This window comes from Tenrec ecaudatus, chromosome 11 (genome assembly GCF_050624435.1).
Source record: "Tenrec ecaudatus isolate mTenEca1 chromosome 11, mTenEca1.hap1, whole genome shotgun sequence".
NCBI lineage: Eukaryota > Metazoa > Chordata > Mammalia > Afrosoricida > Tenrecidae > Tenrec > Tenrec ecaudatus.
In genome coordinates, this window is record NC_134540.1 from 116,216,606 (window position 1) to 116,236,518 (window position 19,913).

At 43.2% G+C, this 19,913-nt stretch overlaps 1 protein-coding gene across 1 annotated transcript in view; it reads right to left on the reverse strand.

The window, feature by feature from the left end:
* Positions 1–5,269: 5,269 nt before the first annotated feature.
* The window catches only part of LOC142461502 (thyrotropin-releasing hormone-degrading ectoenzyme-like), a 137,105-nt gene continuing 122,461 nt past the window's right edge, over positions 5,270–19,913 (reverse strand). Inside the window, exon 9 of the mRNA XM_075563515.1 lies at positions 5,270–5,809. Within this exon, the coding sequence (XP_075419630.1) occupies positions 5,758–5,809 (52 nt within the window). The 3' untranslated portion in view covers positions 5,270–5,757. The remainder of the gene's footprint in view (positions 5,810–19,913) is intronic.

The window sequence follows — 19,913 nt, forward strand, 5'->3', positions numbered from 1 at the left end:
ATTTTTCCCACTTCCCATATTTTCCCCAGAAAACAACCGAGTAAAGGGTGGCTTTGTCTGACCTCTGGATAGACAAGGAAGAAGAATTACCATGAGGGCAAAGTCAAACAAATAGCTACTCTCCATCTTAAGATGAGTTTTTCCATTGCCCCACTGCTAGGTATCCGATTTGTGACTCTGGATCTCGTAGAGAAACAGGGGCACAGAAAATCATGTCTAAGTGAGACTCATATATAAAGGTTAAGTGTTCATCAAGCAGACATCTGAAAGCAGTGTGGTCCAAACCCATAAGTCCGACATTAACCCATTAACCCACATGTCGAAACCAATTGCAATGTCCTCCTCCATCTTTCAAAACAGACGACATGTTGCAGGCTGAAGGAGGGGGGCCGAGACAGTGAATGTGTAAGCAGAGCCGCGTGGTCTGTGGATATATCAGCATATCTCTGCACGGCTACTCCAACAACCCGGGCTTCCTTTGGGTAAGTACATGTGTCTTCGGCTCAGGGACGTCTTGCCGGAAAGGAGCCTTGACAGCTAAAGCAGGGAACAAGGTGAGGCAGCTGCACCCTGCTCCCACGTTCAAAAAATAAGAGACCCAACTAGAATGGAAATGCTCAAGGAGCCATTGATCCCTCCGCCCTTCATTTAACTGCACGTGTGTATCACCCAGGTTGGCACAATCCACGAACTAAATCCACATTTGTGAACCTGGCACCCGTTCAAAATTCTTTAACCCCAACATGGAATTAAGTAACATCAGGACCTTAATTCAAAGCCTTATGGAATGTTCCCCCACTCAGAAAGTTTGTAAGCCAACTCCTCTGTGCCTTTATACCCCTAAATTTAGCTATTCACTTTATGTATGGCCCACTAATATAAAACCAGTGCTCAGAGGAAACAATCATTGCTCGCCATGAAGAAATCTTCATTCTAATAGGAACCTTTCACAGTCTGTGTCCATCGGCAAAATCAAAGCCGGACAGGCCGTGCATAAAGTCAGCACTCTTAGGCACCAGTTCAGTGTCCAATATCGCCCTCTGGTGGGCTTCTGGTCGACCCGTGCCGACTACCTCACTCAGCCTCCACGGGGTGTCCACTGGTCACCTTGCTTGTAGACCATGGCCTCTCGCCACTATTCAACAAGTTGGGCTCCTGATGCGACGTGGTGAACATTCCTCGAGTCACCCTTGTGTTCCCCTTTACAGGTAAACAAATCCACACGTATCCGTGCCCATACGCAAGCAATCCTGTTATTGCTGCATTTCTCCGACCTCCACACTATATGTAGATCGACGTGGACACCCAGCAAGCAATTCAGCCTGCTCACATGCTCTCTTTAACACTCACTCCCAGGGAGATGTTTTCTCCCTAATCCCAGATTTTTTTTTTTTTACTTCTGGCCAAGTCTTATGATTCCTGAGTACACCAAAGAACTGGTGGGCATCTATTTCACTGCATACCTTTCTTCCCAGAGGTAGTCAAAACCCAGCTAAAGATCACCCCATTTTGGTGGCTCAAGCAAATGGGCTTACAAACTTTCATTTTTCCCCCTTACCCTAGTTTCCCCAGAAAACAACCGAGTAAAGGGTGGCTTTGTCTGACCCCTGGATCGACAAGGAAGAAGAATTACCATGAGGGCAAGGTCAAACATATAGTTACTCTCCATCTTAAGATGAGTTTTTCCATTGCCCCACTGCTAGGTATCCTATTTGTGACTCTGGCTCTCGTAGAGAAACAGGGGCACAGAAACTCATGTCTAAGTGAGACTCATATATAAAGGTTAAGTGTTCATCAAGCAGACATCCGAAAGCAGTGTGGTCCAAACCCCCAAGTCCGACATTAACCCATTAACCCACATGTCTAACAACAATTGCAGTGTCCTCCTCCATCTTTCAATACAGATGACATGTTGCTGGCTGAAGGAGGAGAGACGAGGCAGTGAATGTGTAAGCAGAGCAGCGTGGGCAGTGGATATGTCAGCATATCTCTACACGGCTACTCCAACAGTCCGGGCTTCCTCTGGGTAGGTCCATGTGTCTTCGGCTTAGGGACGTCTTGCCGGAAAGGAGCCTTGTCAGCTAAAGCAGGGAACAAGGTGAGGCAGCTGCACCCTGCTCCCATGTTCAGAAATGAAGAGACCCAACAAGAATGGCAATGCTCAAGGAGCCATTGATCCCTCCGCCCTTGATTTAACCGCACGTGTGTATCGCCCAGGTTGGCACAATCCACGAACTAAATCCACATTTGCGAACCTGGCACCCGTTCAAAATTCTTTAACCACAACATGGAGTTAAGTAACACCAGGACCTTAATTCTAAAACTTATGGAATGTTTCCCCACTCAGAAAGATTGTAAGCCAACTACTCTATGCCATCATACGCCAAATTTTAGCTATTCACTTTACCTATGGCTCAAAATATAAAACAAGTGCTCAGAGGAAATATCATTGCTCGCCATGAAGAAATCTTCATTCCAATAGGAACCATTCAAAGTCTGTGTCCATCGGCAAAATCAAAGCCGGACACGCCGTGCATAAAGTCAGCACTCTTAGGCACCAGTTCACAGTCTCCAATATCGTCCTCTGGTGTGCTTTTTGTTGACCCGTACCGGGGACCTCGCTCAGCCTTCATGGGGTATCCACCGGTCACCTTGCTTGTAGACCATGGGCTCTTGCCACTATTCAACAAGCCTGGGGTCCTGATGCACATGGTGAACTTTACTTGAGTCACCCTCGTGTTCTCCTTTTCAGGTACACCAAATCCACAGGTATCCGTGCCCATACGCAAGCAGTCCTTTTATTGCTGCATTTCTCCGACCTCCACTCCATATGTAGATCCCCGAGGTCACCCAAAAAGCAATTCAGCCTGCTCACAGTCTCTCTTTAACACAGTCCCTGGGAGATGTTTTCTCCCTACTCCCAGATGTTTTTTTAACTTCTGGCAAAGGCTTATGGTTCCTGAGTTCACGAAAGCACTGGTGGGCATCTATTTCACTGCATAGCTGTCTACCCAGAGGTGATCTAAACCCAGCTATAGATAACCCCATTTTAGTGGTTCAAAGCAAGTGGGCTTACAAACATTCATTTTTCCACCTTTCCATAATTTCCCCAGAAAACAACCGAGTACAGGGTAGCTTTGTCTGACTTCTGGATAGACAAGGAAGTAGAATTACCATGAGGCAAGGTCAAACAAATAGCTACTCTCCATCTTAAGATGAGTTTTTCCATTGCCCCACTGCTAGGTATCCTATTTGTGACTCTGGCTCTCATAGAGAAACAGGGGCACAGAAACTTATGTCTAAGTGAGACTCATATATCAAGGTTAAGTGTTCATCAAGCAGACATCTGAAAGCATTGTGGTCCAACCCACAAGTCCGACAATAACCCATTAACCCACATGTCCAACACCAATTAAATGTCCTCCTCCATCTTTCAAAACATTCGACATGTTGCTGGCTGAAGGAGGAGAGCCCAGACAGTGAATGTGTAAGCAGAGCAACCTGGGCAGTGGATATGTCAGCATATCTCTGCATGGCTACTCCAGCAGCCCGGGTTTCCTCTTTGTAGGTCCATGTGTCTTCGGCTCTGGGACGTCTTGCCAGAGAGGAGCCTTGACAGGTAAAGCAGGGAACAAGCTGAGGCAGCTGCACCCTGTTCCCACATTCAGAAATGAAGAGACCCAACTAGAATGGCAATGATCAAGGAGCCATTGATCCCTCCGCCCTTCATTTAACCAAACGTGTGTATCGCCCAGGTTGGCACAATCCACGAACTAAATCCACATTTGTGAACCAGGCACCCGTTCAAAATTCTTTAAACCCAACATGGAATTAAGTTACATCAGACCTTAATTCTAAAACTTATGGAATGTTCCCCCACTCGGAAAGTTTGTAAGCCAACTACTCTGTGCCTTTATACGCCAAATTTTAGCTATCCACTTTATCTATGGCCCACTAATATAAAACCAGTGCTCAGAGGAAACAATCATTGCTCGCTATGAAGAAATCTTCATTCCAATAGGAACCTTTCAAAGTCTGTGTCCATCGGCAAAATCAAAGCCCGACAGGCCGTGCATAAAGTCAGCACTCTTAGGCACCAGTTCACAGTCTCCAATATCGCCCTATAGTGGGCTTCTGGTCGACCCGTGCCAGCTACCTCACTCAGCCTCCACGGGGTGTCCACCGGTCTCCTTGCTTGTAGACCATGGGCCCTCGCCATTGTTCAACAAGCCTGGGCTCCTGATGCAACGTGGTGAACTTTAGTCGAATCACCCTCTTTTTCTCCTTTTCAGGTAAACCAAATCCACAGGTATCTGGGCCCATACACAAGCAGTCCTTTTATTGCTGCAGTTCTCCAACCTCCACTCCATATGAAGATCCACGTGGTCACCGACCAAGCAATTCAGCCTGCTCACAGGCTCTCTTTAACACACAGTCCAGGGAGATGTTTTCTCCCTACTCTCAGATTTTATTTTAACTTCTGGCAAAAGCTTATGGTTCCTGAGTACACGAAAGCACTGGTGGGCATCTAATTCACTGTACAGCAGTCTTCCCAGAGGTAGCTTAACCCAGCTAAAGATCACCCAATTTTGGTGGCTCTAAGCATGTGGGCTTACAAACTTTCATTTTTCCCACTTCCCATATTTTCCCCAGAAAACAACTGAGTAAAGGGTAGCTTTGACCTCTACATAGACAAGGAAGAAGAATTACCATGAGGGCAAGGTCAAAGAAATAGCTACTCTCCATCTTAAGATGAGTTTTTCCATTGCCCCACTGCTAGGTATCCTATTTGTGACTCTGGCTCTCGTAGAGAAACAGGGGCACAGAAACTCATGTCTAAGTGAGACTCATATATCAAGGTTAAGTGTTCATCAAGCAGACATCCGAAAGCAGTGTGGTCCAAACCCACAAGTCCGACAATAACCCATTAACCCACATGTCCAACACCAATTGCAATGTCCTCCTCCATCTTTCAAAACAGACGACATGTTGCTGGCTGAGGGAGGAGAGCTGAGGCATTGAATGTGTAAGCAGAGCAGCGTGGGCATTGGGTATGTCAGCATATCTCTGCACGGCTACTCCAACAGCCCGGGCTTCCTCTGGGTAGGTCCATGTGTCTTCGGCTCAGGGACGTCTTGCCGGAAAGGAGCCTTGACAGCTAAAGCAGGTAAGAAGCTGAGGCAGCTGCACCCTGCTCCCACATTCAGAAATGAAGAGACCCAACTAGAATGGCAATGCTCAAGGAGCCATTGATCCCTCCGCCCTTCATTTAACCGCACGTGTGTATCGCCCAGGTTGGCACAATCCACGAACTATATCCAAACTTGCCATCCTGGCACCCATTCAGAATTGAAATTACGTGACACCAATAACTTAATTCTATAAGCCTCTGATTATGTTCCTCCCTCTGGAATGTTTTTAAGCCATCTACTCCGTGCACTTGTACCTCATATTTTCGCTGTTTGCTTAATCTATGGCCCTCTTAGATCAAACCTTTTCTCAGAGGAAAAAATCATTTTCGACCTGAATAAATCTTCATTCCAATAGGAACCTATTGAATTTTGCGTCCATCAACAAAGTCAAAACCGAACAAGCCATTCATAAAGTCAGCCATGATCCACACCAGTTCACAGCCTCGAAAATCCTCCATCTGTTGGGGTTCTGGTCAACCCATGCCTTCCTCAGCTCTACGGTGTCCACCGATCACCTTGCTTGTAGACCATGAGCTCTCTCCAATATTCAAGAAGCTTGGGTTACTCATGCTAGATCATGAATTTTTGTTGATTCACTCTCATATTCTCCATTTCTCCTGTAAACCAAATACACAAGTGTCAGAGGCCAAACTCAATTAGTGTTTTTATTACTACATTTCTCCAACTTCTACTGAGCAAGTAGATTCACGTGGTCACCTTGCAAACCGTCAGCCTGCTCATAAGCTCCCTTTTACACCCATTCCCTGGGAGGTATTTTCTTTGTACTCCCAGATTTTTTTAGTGTTGGCAAAGACTTGTGGTTCCTGAGTACAGGAAAGCACTGTTTCGCATATAAATCAATTCTCTGCATAGCTGTCTTCTAAGGTGTTTCCTAAGCCCATGTAAAGATCAAATTTTGTTGGCTCAAAGCAAGTGGGCTTACAAACTTTCTGCTCTCATACTTCCCATAGTTTCCCCAGTAATCTATTGAATAAAGGGTGGCTTTGTCTGACCACTGGCTAGACAGAGAAGGAAAACTACCATGAGGGAGAGGTCAGACAAACATCTACTCTCCATCTTATGGCTAGTTTCTCCAGTACACCACTGCTAAGGTACCACAATGTGTTAGTCAGGGTACTTTAGGGAAAGAACTACAGTGAAACTCATGTCTAAGGGAGAGTTTTATATAGTTTATATAAAGTGCTTTATATAGTTTATATATAGTGTGCATCAAGCAAAAATCCCAAACCTGTCCTGCCAAAACCCACAAGTCCAAAATTAATCCCTCAACCCCTTTATCCAGTATCAAACCACAAAGTCCTCCTCCATCTCACAAACCAGACACCATGATGTTGACTGGAGGAGGAAAGCCGATTCAGTGAATGTGTAAGCATCTCTGCACCGGCATCGTGTCTACTAGGTCCATGTGGCTTCTCCTCAGGGATGTCTTTCAGGAAATTATTCTTGGGAGCTGAAGCAGGGAACTGGCTAAGGGAGCTGCATCCGGATCTGACCATCATAAAGCAAGGCACCCCAGCATTAGAAAGGCGTGGATCCCTGAACCACTTATCCCTCTCCCTTTCAATTCGCCCCACATGTGTTTATCGGCCAGCTTGTCACAGCAAACTAACTACCTCACAGCTCTTCTAACAGTCCATGACATCAATTGTATCAAGCTCGTTTATACCACTATCATTTGTTGCCATCATTTTCTAAACAGTTACTTTCTTTTTGAACTCTTGGTTCAATTCTTCTCTTTTCCTACACTCCCACTCTCGTGACCCCTTGATTTCCTATCTTATACTGAGTGCTGTGTCCCTTCACCACATTTATGTTGTTTACCCCCCTGGGGAGCAGTATTATACAGCAATCATTGTGATCGGTTTCCCCTTTCTACCCCTACCTTCCATCTACCCTCCTGGTACCCTTCGGTTTCTGTTCCTGAGGGGTTGGTCTGACCTTGATTCTGTGTGTCATGATCCTTTATCTGTACCTGTATACATGCTCTTGCCTACGCACAACTGATTGGCAGAACTGGGATCATGATAGAGGGGGGTGAGGAAGCCTTAAAGATACAGAGGTATGTTGTACATTTCATTAGTGTTATACTGTGCTCTGGTTGCCTCATCCTTTTGTTGTGACCCTTCTGTGAGGGTATGTCCTCCCGTCTACAGATGGGTTTTGGGGCTCTGCTCCAACCCCTTTATCCTAAACAATATGGGGGTTTTTGTTTGTTTGCAGTCTTCTGGTGCCTACCTGATTCTGTCAACACCTCATGATCTTACAGGCTAGGGCCCTTTCATATGGGATTTGTTGCTTCTTTGCTAGATGGCTGCAAGTTTACCATCAGTTTTTTAAGAACCCAGATGTTTTATCTTTTTATAGCTGGGCATCATCAGCTTTCTTTACCTCATTTGCTTATGCATTCATTTTGCCTTCAGCTATTATGCTGGGAGGGTGAGCATCACTGAATGCTGGGTTGTTAGAACAAAGTGTTCTTGTGTTGAGGGAGGGCTTAAGCAGAGGCCCAAAGTCCATCCACTTCCTTAATTTATCGCTATGTAAATATATGTACATAGGCCAATACCTCGATTTTTATTAATATATTTTCATAAGTGCACACCTATGTTTATTCCTGTATCCTTAGATTTGCTTCCTAGATCGTTCCTGTTTTCTTTTTACCTTCCTCCTTTCCCAACATCATGCGTGCCCTTCTTCTCTCAGCTAGATTGCCGTTGCTCTACCACCACCTCCAGGATCTCTATGTCCTCCTTGTTGTTCCTTTTAATTCCCTAGTTGTTTCCTGTCTATGGCATCGTTTGCTCACCACTCCTTTCTCCCACTGTCTCCTCTCCCAAGTGCCTCCAGAAATGCCGGTCCCTTTACTTTCTCCTTGGGCTTTCTTCCCAAACCTATCTTATATTGGTAGGCAAAGCAATAAAAGAGACAAAGCAAAAAGAAAACAAAAGACTGAATAAAAAGGGAAAACAAAAAAAGGGGGGAAACCTAGAAAACCCCCCTGAAAACACATACAAAATTCCAAATCTGTCTGCTGACCTTTATGATTATCTCCTCACCAGTCTAGAGGGGTTCTGAGAACTGCCCCTCCTAGCCTGAAATCTATTGTGGGGACACTTCAAGGGCTTCGTGGCTTGGCAATGCTCCCATTGCTGATCTGTTCTGTTTCCTTCCTGGTTCATCCCATTGTGGGGATGGTCAGGCCCGACTCACTCCCTGCTGGGTGTCCCGAGTATTGTCCTCATTCACAATATGTCCCAGTGAGGGGACACCATGTCTCAAGCTGTTGTCAGCCCTACAGTCCTCTCTGTGCCTTAGCAGCAGCATGCAGGGCCGTCCTCCTCAGGACTTGGTGTGCCAGTATCCAGTCTAAACCCTCACTCCCTTTTTCCTTTGGGTTTACACTTCCATGTGGGCATGGCGGGCCAGCCCCTCTCCCCAACCTGTAGGCTAAGTGTTGTCCTCTGTAGCGCATACTTCTAGGGGAAATGGAGGCGGGGTTGTCAGTTTGGCTTTGATTGGGGATGGCCCCGTAGACCCCTCAGTGATCTACATATAACCTCCTCCCTGGAGGATGGGCAACAGGAAAGTGGGTGAAAACTTGGATCTCCATCTGCAGAAGAATGAAACAGGACCCATACCTCACTCCATGTACAAAAACAAACTTAAACTGGATTACAGACCTAAATGTAAACCCCAGAGCTATCAGGATCATCAATTAGAAACTTAAGGGGTCTATTGCAGGGCATACATGGACTAGCAAATCTAATAAAGGAAGCACACAGAGCAAAAGACAACACAGATGCCTGGGACCTACTAAAATAAAACACTTATGCACCTCAAAAAATTTCATCAAAATAGTAAAATGAGAACTCACAGATTGGGGTGGTGGGGTAACAATGACACAACTAACGAGAGACTTGTTACCAAAATCTATGGAATTTTTCTAAGAAAAAAATTAGTCCAATTGAAAGGTGGGCAAAGGACATAAAATAGACATTCACCAAAGCTGGCTTGTGAATGACTAACACATACATGAAGATATGCTCACCATTTCCTAGCCACCCAGGAAATGCAAATCAAAACAACAATGAGTTATTACCGTACACTCCTCACAATAGCAATTGAAACACACAACAGAGAATGACAAATGCTAGAGAGGGCATGGAGCATTTGAAACTCTTATACATGGCTGGTAGTCTTGTAAACATTTACAACCAGTGGGGAACGCTATGAGACTACCTGAAGCAAGTAGCATTAGACCCAGCAACACCTCTGCTTGTCATATACCCCAAAGAAGTAAGAGACAGACCCCAGACATGTGTTCTCCTACATTCACCGTAGCACTGTTCACAATAGCAAGAGGCTGGAAAGAGCCCAAATGCCCATCAGTAAAAGAATGGAGGAAGAAACTCTGGTACACATGGAAATTATGTGCCCCTGAAAAACAGTGATGAAACCATGAAACACCCCATTACATAGATGGGCCTGGAAATGATTATGCTTCGTAAAGTTAGTCAATCACAAAAGGACTGGCACACTACTATAAGGATAAACACCAAGATAAAGGCAGAATTCTGCTCTTGGGTCATGTAATCATCTTTTTGTCATGAAATCTGGCCTCCCAAACAAGGTAGTGAGCCAGTATAGTACCCGTGCACTATATATTGCCCTCTTTACAACTGCATCTTACAAACCACTTCAACGGAAGACACGTCCCCTCCACTGGGATCAATTTCTCAAGATGGGAAGGGAGGAAGGAGGGAGACGACCAATCAGTTGCTGCCATACAACATTGTCCTACGGTCACCCAAATTCAACAGATACTCCTACGAGAGTGATTAGCAAACCATCCTGGAAACTCAAGTCAAGACATGAGGGGGAGACGGGTCTGTCTTGGAAAAGGCAATTACACTTTCGTTGATGGGTAAACTGGGTAGAGCAAGATGCCATCTGGGGGGAAACATGCTTAACGGTACTTATAGAACCCAAGGAGAGAATACGCCTGGTATTACATTCCTAACTGGACACTTTTGACCTGGTTTCTATCCAGTCCTTGGTGATCCAGACTGGATGCTGTAGTCATCTAGGATTTTAGACTCTGTTCTTTCCAGGCTCACAACATCCTCCATGGGCCACACCAGAAGGATCCGATTTGGAAAGTCACTAAGGAGCTGATAAGATAAAGCCCACTAGACCTTATTAGCTCCTTAGTGGCTTTCCAAATCAGTGGGATTTACCTTAGATTCGCCTGAAACAGGTTTAAGAAAGTGCTTTAAAACATACTCCCTTGGACTTAGGGCAAAGTGCTCTAGTGTCCAAAGATGCAGATGACTGCTATCTTAATACTCTGGAATTTGAGTTTGTTGGATTTCAGTCTGGATCTCTTGCTTTGGGAATACCCTGTGAATGGTGTCCCAGGACTATCATATAGTTACTGTTTGTATTCTCTCTTTGCTTTTTTGTCACATATGTTAATCTGGAAGGTATAGTCCTGGCTTTGTGAATGAATGTTATTGAAAATTTTATCCTATTCCCAGTGTATGTGTAGTGACCAGTCACTTAATCTTTTTTTTAATCATTTTACTGGGAGCTCATACAATTCTTATCACAATCTATACATCCATCCATTGTGTCAAGCACATATGTACATTTGTTGCCATCATCATTCTCAAAAAATTTGCCTTCTACTTCAGTCCTTAATATTGGCTCCTCCTTTTGTGCCCCTCCTGCCTCCTTCCCATCCCTCATGAATCCTTCATAATTCATAAATTATTATGTCATATGTTACACTGTCTGACATCTCCTCCTGCCCACTTCTCTGCTGTCCATCCCCAAGGGAGGAGGCTATTCGTAGATTCTTGTAGTCGGTTCCCCCTTTCCACCCCACATTCCTTCTACCCTCCAGGCATCGCCACTCTCACCATTGGTCCTGAAGGGGTCATCTACCCTGGATTCCCTGTGTTTCCAGTTTCTATCTGTACCAATGTACATCCTCTGGTCTAGGCAGCTTTGTAAGGTGGGATTGGGATTATGATATTGTGGGAAGGAAGCATTAAGAACTAGAGGAAAGTTATATGTTTCATCGTTGCTACCCTGAACCCAGACTGGCTCATCTACTTTCCACAACCCTTCAGTAAGGGGGTGTCCAGGAGGCAAAGGGCACTTACAGAGGTCTAAATACAGGCATGGACATATGTAAATATATTTATATATGACAATGGGAAAATAGATCTATGTGCACATATTATAGGTTTAGTATTAAGTTAGCAAATGGACATTGGGCTTCCACTCAAGTACTCCCTCAATGCAAGAACATTTTGTTCTGTTAAATTGGCATTCCATGATGCTCACCTTCCTGACATGATCACTGAAGAAAAATGTGTGCATAAGCAAATGTGGTGAAGAAAGCTGATAGTGCTCGACTATCAAAAGATATAGCATCTGAAGTCATAAAGTCTTGAAGGTATACAAGTGGCCCTCTAGCTCAGAAACAACAAAGCCCACATGGAAAAAGCACAGCAGCCTGTGTGATCAGGTTTAAGGTATCAAAGAACAAAAAAATCAAATCATTGTGAATGAGGCGGAGTACAGATTGGGAACGCCTTACAGAAGGGTCACAGGGAGGAGAAGAGCCAGTCAACGATGAAACATACAACTTTCCTCTAGTTCTTAAATGCTTCCTCTCCCCGACCCCCACCCCCACTATCATGATTCCAATTCTACCTTACAAATCCAGCTAGACCCACAGGATATACACTGATACAGACAGGAACTGGAAACACAGGGAATCCCTTTAGGACCAGTGATGAGAGTGGCAAAACCAGGAGGGTAGAAGGAAGATGGGGTAAAAAGGGGGAACCAGTAACAAGAATCTACATATAACACCCCTCCCTGCAGGATGGACAAGAGAAAAGTCAGTGAAGGCAGATAGATGTTGGACAGTGCTAAATTATCAAGTGTTCATGAGGGAGGGTGTGGCGGGAGGGAGGGAAAACATGTGGAGCAGATACCATAGGCTCAAGTACAAAGAACATGTTTTGAGATTGATGAAGGAAACAAACATAAAAATGTGCTTGAAACAATAGATTTATGTATGGATTGTGATAAGAGTTGTATGAGCCCCCAATAAAATCATTTAAATAAAGATGGAAAGAATACACAGAGTTATGGTATCAAAAGAATAGGTTGACATTCAACCATTTCCAGAGGTGACATCGGACCAAGAACCAATAGTACTGAAGGAAGAAGCCCAAGCTGCATTAAAGGCACTAGAGAAACACCAGGCTCTGGGAACTGACAAAATACAGGAAACACTCACTCACCAAGAAATCTGGAAGACAGCTGCCCGGTCAACCCACTGGAAGAAATCCATACTTCTGGCCATTCCAAAGAAAAATGAAGTGATGCAACAGAATGGAAATGATAAAATTTTCACTGATAACACATGCCGGTAAAATTTTGATGAAAATATTTCAAAAATGGTTACAACAGGACATCAACGGTGAGCTGCCAGAAATTCAAGCTGGATTCAGAAGCAGATATGATACAAAGAGAATTCTTGCTGACATGAGATAGATGGTGGATGAAACTATAAAATGGCAGAGAGATGCTTATTTGTGTTTTATTGACTACGCAAAAGCACCAGAAAAGAGAGAGCCTAACAATGTGCTGGTTTTCAAATAATCCTCAGCAAGTACAGAAGAATTCACCAAATTCTGGGAGATTTGCTCAAGCAGGGAGCTTTTCTGAAGTTGAGTTTTGGTCTGTTTCTGAGACCCTCAATGCTAATCTTTCTTTATATGTTGTAAGATACTCCCTAGTATTGGTTTATTAAGCCTTAGGAACCACCAAAACACATACATAACACAAAGCAAAACTGACCCGCTGGAGCTTTTATGTAAACCGAACTAAACAAGCATCAACAGCAACAGAGAATGGTCAGATAAAGGGGCAAGGAAGTTTAAAAATAAAAACACGGCATGATTAAGAAAGCCTGGGTATTATGTAGCAACACATGGAAGTGAACATGTTGGGCAATAATGGAGATGCAAGGAGAACACTGTGGTCATTCTGGGAGATCTGCTGTGAAGCACCAGATCACCAGCACGTGAAGATGATCCAGCCTTTTATTGCTTTCCCACCACAGAAGAGGACGCAGCAAGAACGAGGGAGGGAGGCAGAACCCTTGGCAAATAGCAGGTGGAAAAACGATGAAAAGTGAGGCCAAACAGGATCCCAGTGGTGAGGATTGGTCCAACCCTGGGAACCAGGTAGACTGTATCTGGGAGCTCGTGCTGGGACCCTGGACTCCTCCTCATGAGTGGAATGTTGGGGATACTGTTGTGGATATTACTCACAATTTAGGCACAGATCTGGGTGTGTAAACTATTAGATCCAGTAGCTGGAAGCTAGAAATAACAAACTGCACGGAAATGAAGTAGTCAATGACACCACTCATAAACTGAGTAAATATGCAAATGATGGGCTCAAAAACAGGCCTCAGGAGAAAGGAAAAATATAATTCTGGAAGTGGAAGAGGAAAGGTTGATGAGAAACAAAAGGTCTCCTGGAGAATGAATGACCAGGTATCCTAAAGAGAGTCTTCATTAAGGGTAATGCCAGCAATTTTACTGACTAAGATAAAATTGAGAGATCTTGTTCTACCCCATTGCCATTGAGTCAAATCCAAGCAAGTCTTGATAAATTTTTAAAAATTGAAATCATATGAAGTATTTTCTCTGATCACAAGTGAGTGAAACCAGAAATCAGTAACAGAAAAAAACCCTGAAAATATGGAAATTAATTAACATACTATGAAACTAATAGTGGGTCACGGTAAATATCAAAAGAGAAATCCAACATTTTAAAAATCTGATGAAAATGAAAGCACAACATACAATATTCAGAGAAGACAGTGTGCAGAGGGAAACTTACAGCAATAAACAGGAAGGAGAGGGTGAAGGGATCTCCAATTAACAGCCTAACTTGATAATTCTAGAAACTAGAAAGAGGAGACCAAAAAGAAGCCTTAATGTACCAGAAAAAGGGAAATAGTAAAGATCACCCAGAAATAAAATTAAAAACAGAAAGATAATAGAACCAATAAAATCAGAAGTTGTTTCTTTGAAACAATCATTAAGAATAACAAAACTCTAGCTAGTGACAAAGAAAACAACCAAAAATAGAGAACTAACTGTCATAGTTAGGTTTTGTATCACCTTGACCAGATCAGAATTCTCAGGGGGTTGGTAACTGAGGCCTAGTAATCCCTATGATGTTGTATAACACAATGTATCCCATAATGGGATCTGCTGTGATCAGCTAATCAGATTAAGGTGGAGTACAATCCTTTTACTCAGGTAACAGCACCAATACACCTGAGAGGAAGTTTACTCAGAGTGGGGCCTAATTCATATTTAAGCGGAGGTTGAGGAGACACTTGCTGGCTTTTTTGCGTCTGAGTCCTGTATCTGACTTGTCTGTCTCTTATTCTTTGTACTTGAACCAGCGGCCTGCCATAATGGCTGCCGATCCATAGAGCAATCAGCAACCTGCTATCTGACCTGCCAACCTTGACTTCGTTTCTCTCTCCTGTCACAGCCTGATTTGCTGACCCGAGATTCATCTACTTCTACAGCCTGTGGTATAGAAGCTGAAGCTACTCAAGTCAGGAAAAGCTTCCAGTTTAAAATCTGACTGGCTGACTTAAAGCCACACTGTCCTTACCTACTTCTACAGCTGTATGAGCTCTGTTATGTATGTACACACACACACACACACATAGATTTATATCAAGAACGTGCTGTGTATGTATATATACACATATAAATGCATGCATATATATATAGAACCCCCATAAAGAAACAAAAATTTTCCAAAGCTGTGTACTTAATTTTTTGACAAGACACCTATCACTTTCAAAGTACTTTCCATTATACTTAATACATTTGACAAATCTGCCATTCCTTCCTTGGAAACCCTTTTCAAACTCCTATTTGGGTGGCTGACAGCACTTCCTTAGTTTTTTCTTCATTTCTTCTACATCATCAAATTGCTGGCCTTTCATGCCCCTTTTCATTCGTGGAAATGAAAAGAAGTCGCTCAGAGTGAGGTCAGGTGAGCCAGGTGCATGGGGCGAGAGAGGCATGCTCTTTTAGCTAAAAACTGGTGCACTGAGATGGCTGCATGAGCAGGTACATTATCGTGGTGGCAAAACCCATCCCCCATCTGCCACAAATCAGGCCTTTTTTGTTGCACACTGTTATGCAATCTTTTCAGAACCTCTAAATAGAAAGCTTAGTCAACAGTGTGAGCTGGTGAAACGAACACCAAATGCCCCACAATTTGGCATTTTTGTCTCTTTCAGAAGTTGATGGACATGCAGAACAAGGTTTGTCATCAGTCAACATTTCACCTTTTTTGAAACGAGCAAACCACTTGTACACGAGTTTTTCCCATAGTGCTCTCCGTATAAGCTGTGTGCAACATCACAACAGTGTCTGCCGCATTTTTCCCCAAGGAGGAAACAAATTTCACAGCCACACACTGTTCTCTTAAACCAGCCATCACACAAAAAAAGGAAAGAAAACGAGATTAGAGCAAAACAGCTTTATGAAAAAAATTCACTGTGATCAGAGAGAAGCTTCCCAAGAGATGCTACTGGGTGCACTAACTCAGAACAAGTAGATGCTGTCCTAGCAGGGGGAAAAGCCTACTACGAAAGGTCTGCCCAGAGGAGCTTTTTCCTGTGATGTACTTTTTGTACCCCCTCATACAGGAATACTACTCAGCCTTTAGGAGAAGTCTTAATACATGCTACGTATGCGTGGAACTTGAGGAACTAAGCTGAGCAAAATAAGCCAATTACAGGATAAATACTGTATGACTTCACTTACAAGAAAGAAAAGGCAAATATATAAACACCAAAGTTTACTAGTGGCTACCAGAGGCAGGAAGGAGGGGGGAAGGATTGAATAAAACAATATAATTGATTACGGGTACGTTGCACACCCAATTATTGTAATTGCTGTCAATGATTTATATAGCTGTAAAAGTAGAATTGGCAAACGTTGTACAAGAAGTATGTTTACAATAACAAGTTAAATAAAAGTAGCTGCTGACCCTGCTTATATTCAATCAAAACTGATATTTGGTTCCTTAGTTTGGAGGTTTAGGGACATGGTTTCATGGAACATCCCAGTAGTTGTTGTTGTTCGTTTTGCCTGGTAAAGTGTGCAGAGCTACTGATTTACTTCCTGCTTCACTGAATACCCTCTGGACTCTTTAAAGCTTGCAAGCAGTCATCCAAGGCACGATAATGTAGCTCTATTGACCCAGAGAAACAGAGGGAGAGAAAGAACTGGACGTAGGCGGATATGAAGGGTCTGGCTAATTACCTCTCTAAACAACTGCCTCCCTTTGAGGCCAGAAACTGGGCTGGTGCCCCCCTCTCATTACTGCACAATTTGGTCATGGATTTTATAGAAGAATCCTGTCCTACAACTCAATAAAACAAAACAAAAACCAAGCAGAATTTCAAACTCTCCTAGAGTCTAGTCTTTCTGGAGCCAAGAAGAGGGATAAAGCTCTGGAACCATTGCCCTGAGATAATTTTAAAGACTGAAACCAAAGTATCCCCGAGCACCATCTTAAAATCTCCTTGTAGTGAGCTTCATGAACTTGAGCATGATGCTCTTTTGAGAACGACCTATATGGAATCACATTGCGAACAGTAACTACAAAGATTAAGTAGAAAAGTTCGAGGGGAGTGGGTGTGTATTACTAAGGAAGGAACAACTCAGAAAAGAAGGGTGCTAATGCTCCCACAGCTGGAAGCATGTCATCAGTTTCTCTACATGTAGAGGCTCTCATACATGTAGAAACTGTCATACATGTAGAAACCCAACAGTATATGGTTTGCTGTGTGTCTTCTCAAGAACCACAAAACCATAAACACAATTTAGAAGGAAAAAGCACAGGCACTGTTACAGACATTGTCTAGGCATCTCCACACACCTTTCAGAATTGAACAAATCCTTGGTTAAATTGTTCAGTTAAAAACTACGGGACCGATTACAAGGATCTACATGTGACCTCCTCCCTGGGGGATGGACAACAGAAAAGTGGGTGAACTTGGGAGACGTCGGACAGGGCAAGATATAACAAAATAATAATTTATAAATTATCAAGGGTTCATGAGGGAGGGGGAGGGGAAGCAGGGAGGGAGGGGGAAAATGAGGACCTGATGCCAGGAGTTAAGTAGAGATCACATGTTTTGAGAATGATGAGGGCAATGAATATACAGATGTGTTTTACAAAACTGATGTATGTGTGGATTATGATAAGAGTTGTATGAGCCCCTAATAAAGCGATTTAAAAAACTATGGGACCATAGTTCTGTGGGACAACTTAGTCAATTGACATACATAGTTCTTGAAGTTAATTGTCTCCCTCCTAGTTTGGTGAGTAGCACCTGTCCTTTAAAAGCTTCCAAGAATCCAACTCAGACACCAGAGAATTAAAGAAACCAAAGACTCAAAGAAGAAACTAGTCCACAGTCTAATTGTCCACAGGAACCATCACTTCATTTATCCTGAGCTCAGAACTAAATGATGCCTTATACTGACCTACCGTTCCATCCAAGTAGATGTCATATAAAACGGGAGAAAAAGGAAGAACAAAATTCAAGTTCCTTTATTGGACTGATCGCCTAAAGGAACTCCATTTGACCTTGAAGCAGAAGTCACTCCTGGAGGCCACGTTTCATCAATCAATACATTCTCTAATAACAAACAATCTCACCCCTGAGTGCTGAGCTCCTGTACGTAATCAACCAAATGATAAACATTTACCCTAAAGCAAAAATCAGATGGTAGGAAGACGCAAGGAAGTTCAATTAATTGAAAAAGAACAAACAGAATAGAAATAACAAAAATGTTGATATTTTGTGAAAAATATAACCAATGTTATGGAACAATTTGCATTAAAAATATTAACTGGGAACCTAATTTACTTTGTAAACTTTCACATAAACCCAATAAAGTATTATTTCACTAAACAAATTTCAAAGAAATCTGAGAGGTTCAGATTATTTCCACATTAATACATGGACACACAATAAGAACCAATTTCAGAACAATAAACCAATGCAATTGATAGGCCCCTGTGTACTGTTTCCCGATTTGAGGTGTGGGGCCTGAGGAGTGGGGAGAGACAGCCTGGTGCTTTGGTAAAGGAGTGGCACCTGGTGGGGAATAAGCTGCCGACCGCGGAGGTGCAGAAGCAGAGTGGCATGACATTTAACACAGGTAGTAGACACCGTTTGCCATCCCACAAGAATAACAGCTCCACTACAAACAGAAAAGGTGAATTTCTCCCTTTTTTGTTTCCATATCTTACACCATCCACTGTATCCCCTTCACCCGCATATCCATTATTTGCCCCCATCCGAGGTGGGGTGGAAACATTCATCGTTGCTATCAGTTCCCCTCAAAAATTTCTTGAGAATACAAAATCATTTGGATAAAAATATTCTGGTAACTTTTTGGGATACGAATATATTTTCAGATAACAATCATATACTTTGTCAGGGAATTACATAACTGAGTTTTATAATCCCTATTTTTAGACAAGTATGCAAATTATAAGTAAAACCTATGAGTTACTGACTGAAGGAAATGATTTTCAGTATAAATCAGAGAATCAAAATCATCTAGACATAACCCCTTACTTTAGGGAGCTTTAATATGGTGATATAATCTATCCACTGACATAGTTTAATATAGACTATTAATGTTCACAGTGCACCTGAGGCAGGAGTTCTCAGTTCACAGGACAACCACAAGTCCTAGTTAACTGACCTCTGACCCAAATGATTCAGATTCACTGCTCAGGATTGAGTTAACAATCTGCATTCTTATGAAGCACACTAAATTGTTCTAGTGTAGGTGGTCTCTTGATAGGCTTGAGAACCGATGGGAAGCACAGAAAACTGTCCCCGGAGCTGGTGCTGTCAAGCAAGCACTGGGCTGCTAACCACAAGGTCAACTCCGTGTGGCTGCCTCACTCCGCCTCCACAGGGGGCCCATATGGTCATTCTGTCTTTAAGACCATAGGCTCTCACCAATACTCATCAGCCTAGCCCCCTCGTGCTAGGTCATGAACTTTAGACCAGTCAACCCGTTCTCTTCTCCCCTTTTTCCTGTAAACCAAGTCCACAGGTGTCAGTGGTCAAACTCAACCCGTCTCTTTATTGCTGCCTTTCTCCCACTTCCACTCAACTAGTAGATTCAGCTGGTCCCCCTAGCAAGCCTTTCAGCCTTCTCTCAGGCTCCCTTTAACATTCTGTCCCAGAGAGGAGTTTTCTTCATGGCTCCAGATTTTATCCAGCTTCTAACAAAAACCATTGGTTCCTGGATCCTCCAAAGCACTGGGTGGGGCATATATTTTCAAAGTTTTCTTTACAGGCATGGGCTAAATCTACCTAAAGATCAAATTTTAATGGCTCAAATCAAGTGGACTTACAAACTTTCTATTTTCATACTTCCCATATTTCCCCCAGAAAACAACCGAGTAAAGGGTGGCTTTGTCTGGCCTCTGGCTAGACAAGGAAGAAGAACTACCATGAGGGAGAGGTCAAACATCTACTCTCTATCTTAGGATTTGTTTCTCCAGTACCCCACTCCCAAGGTACCATTATGT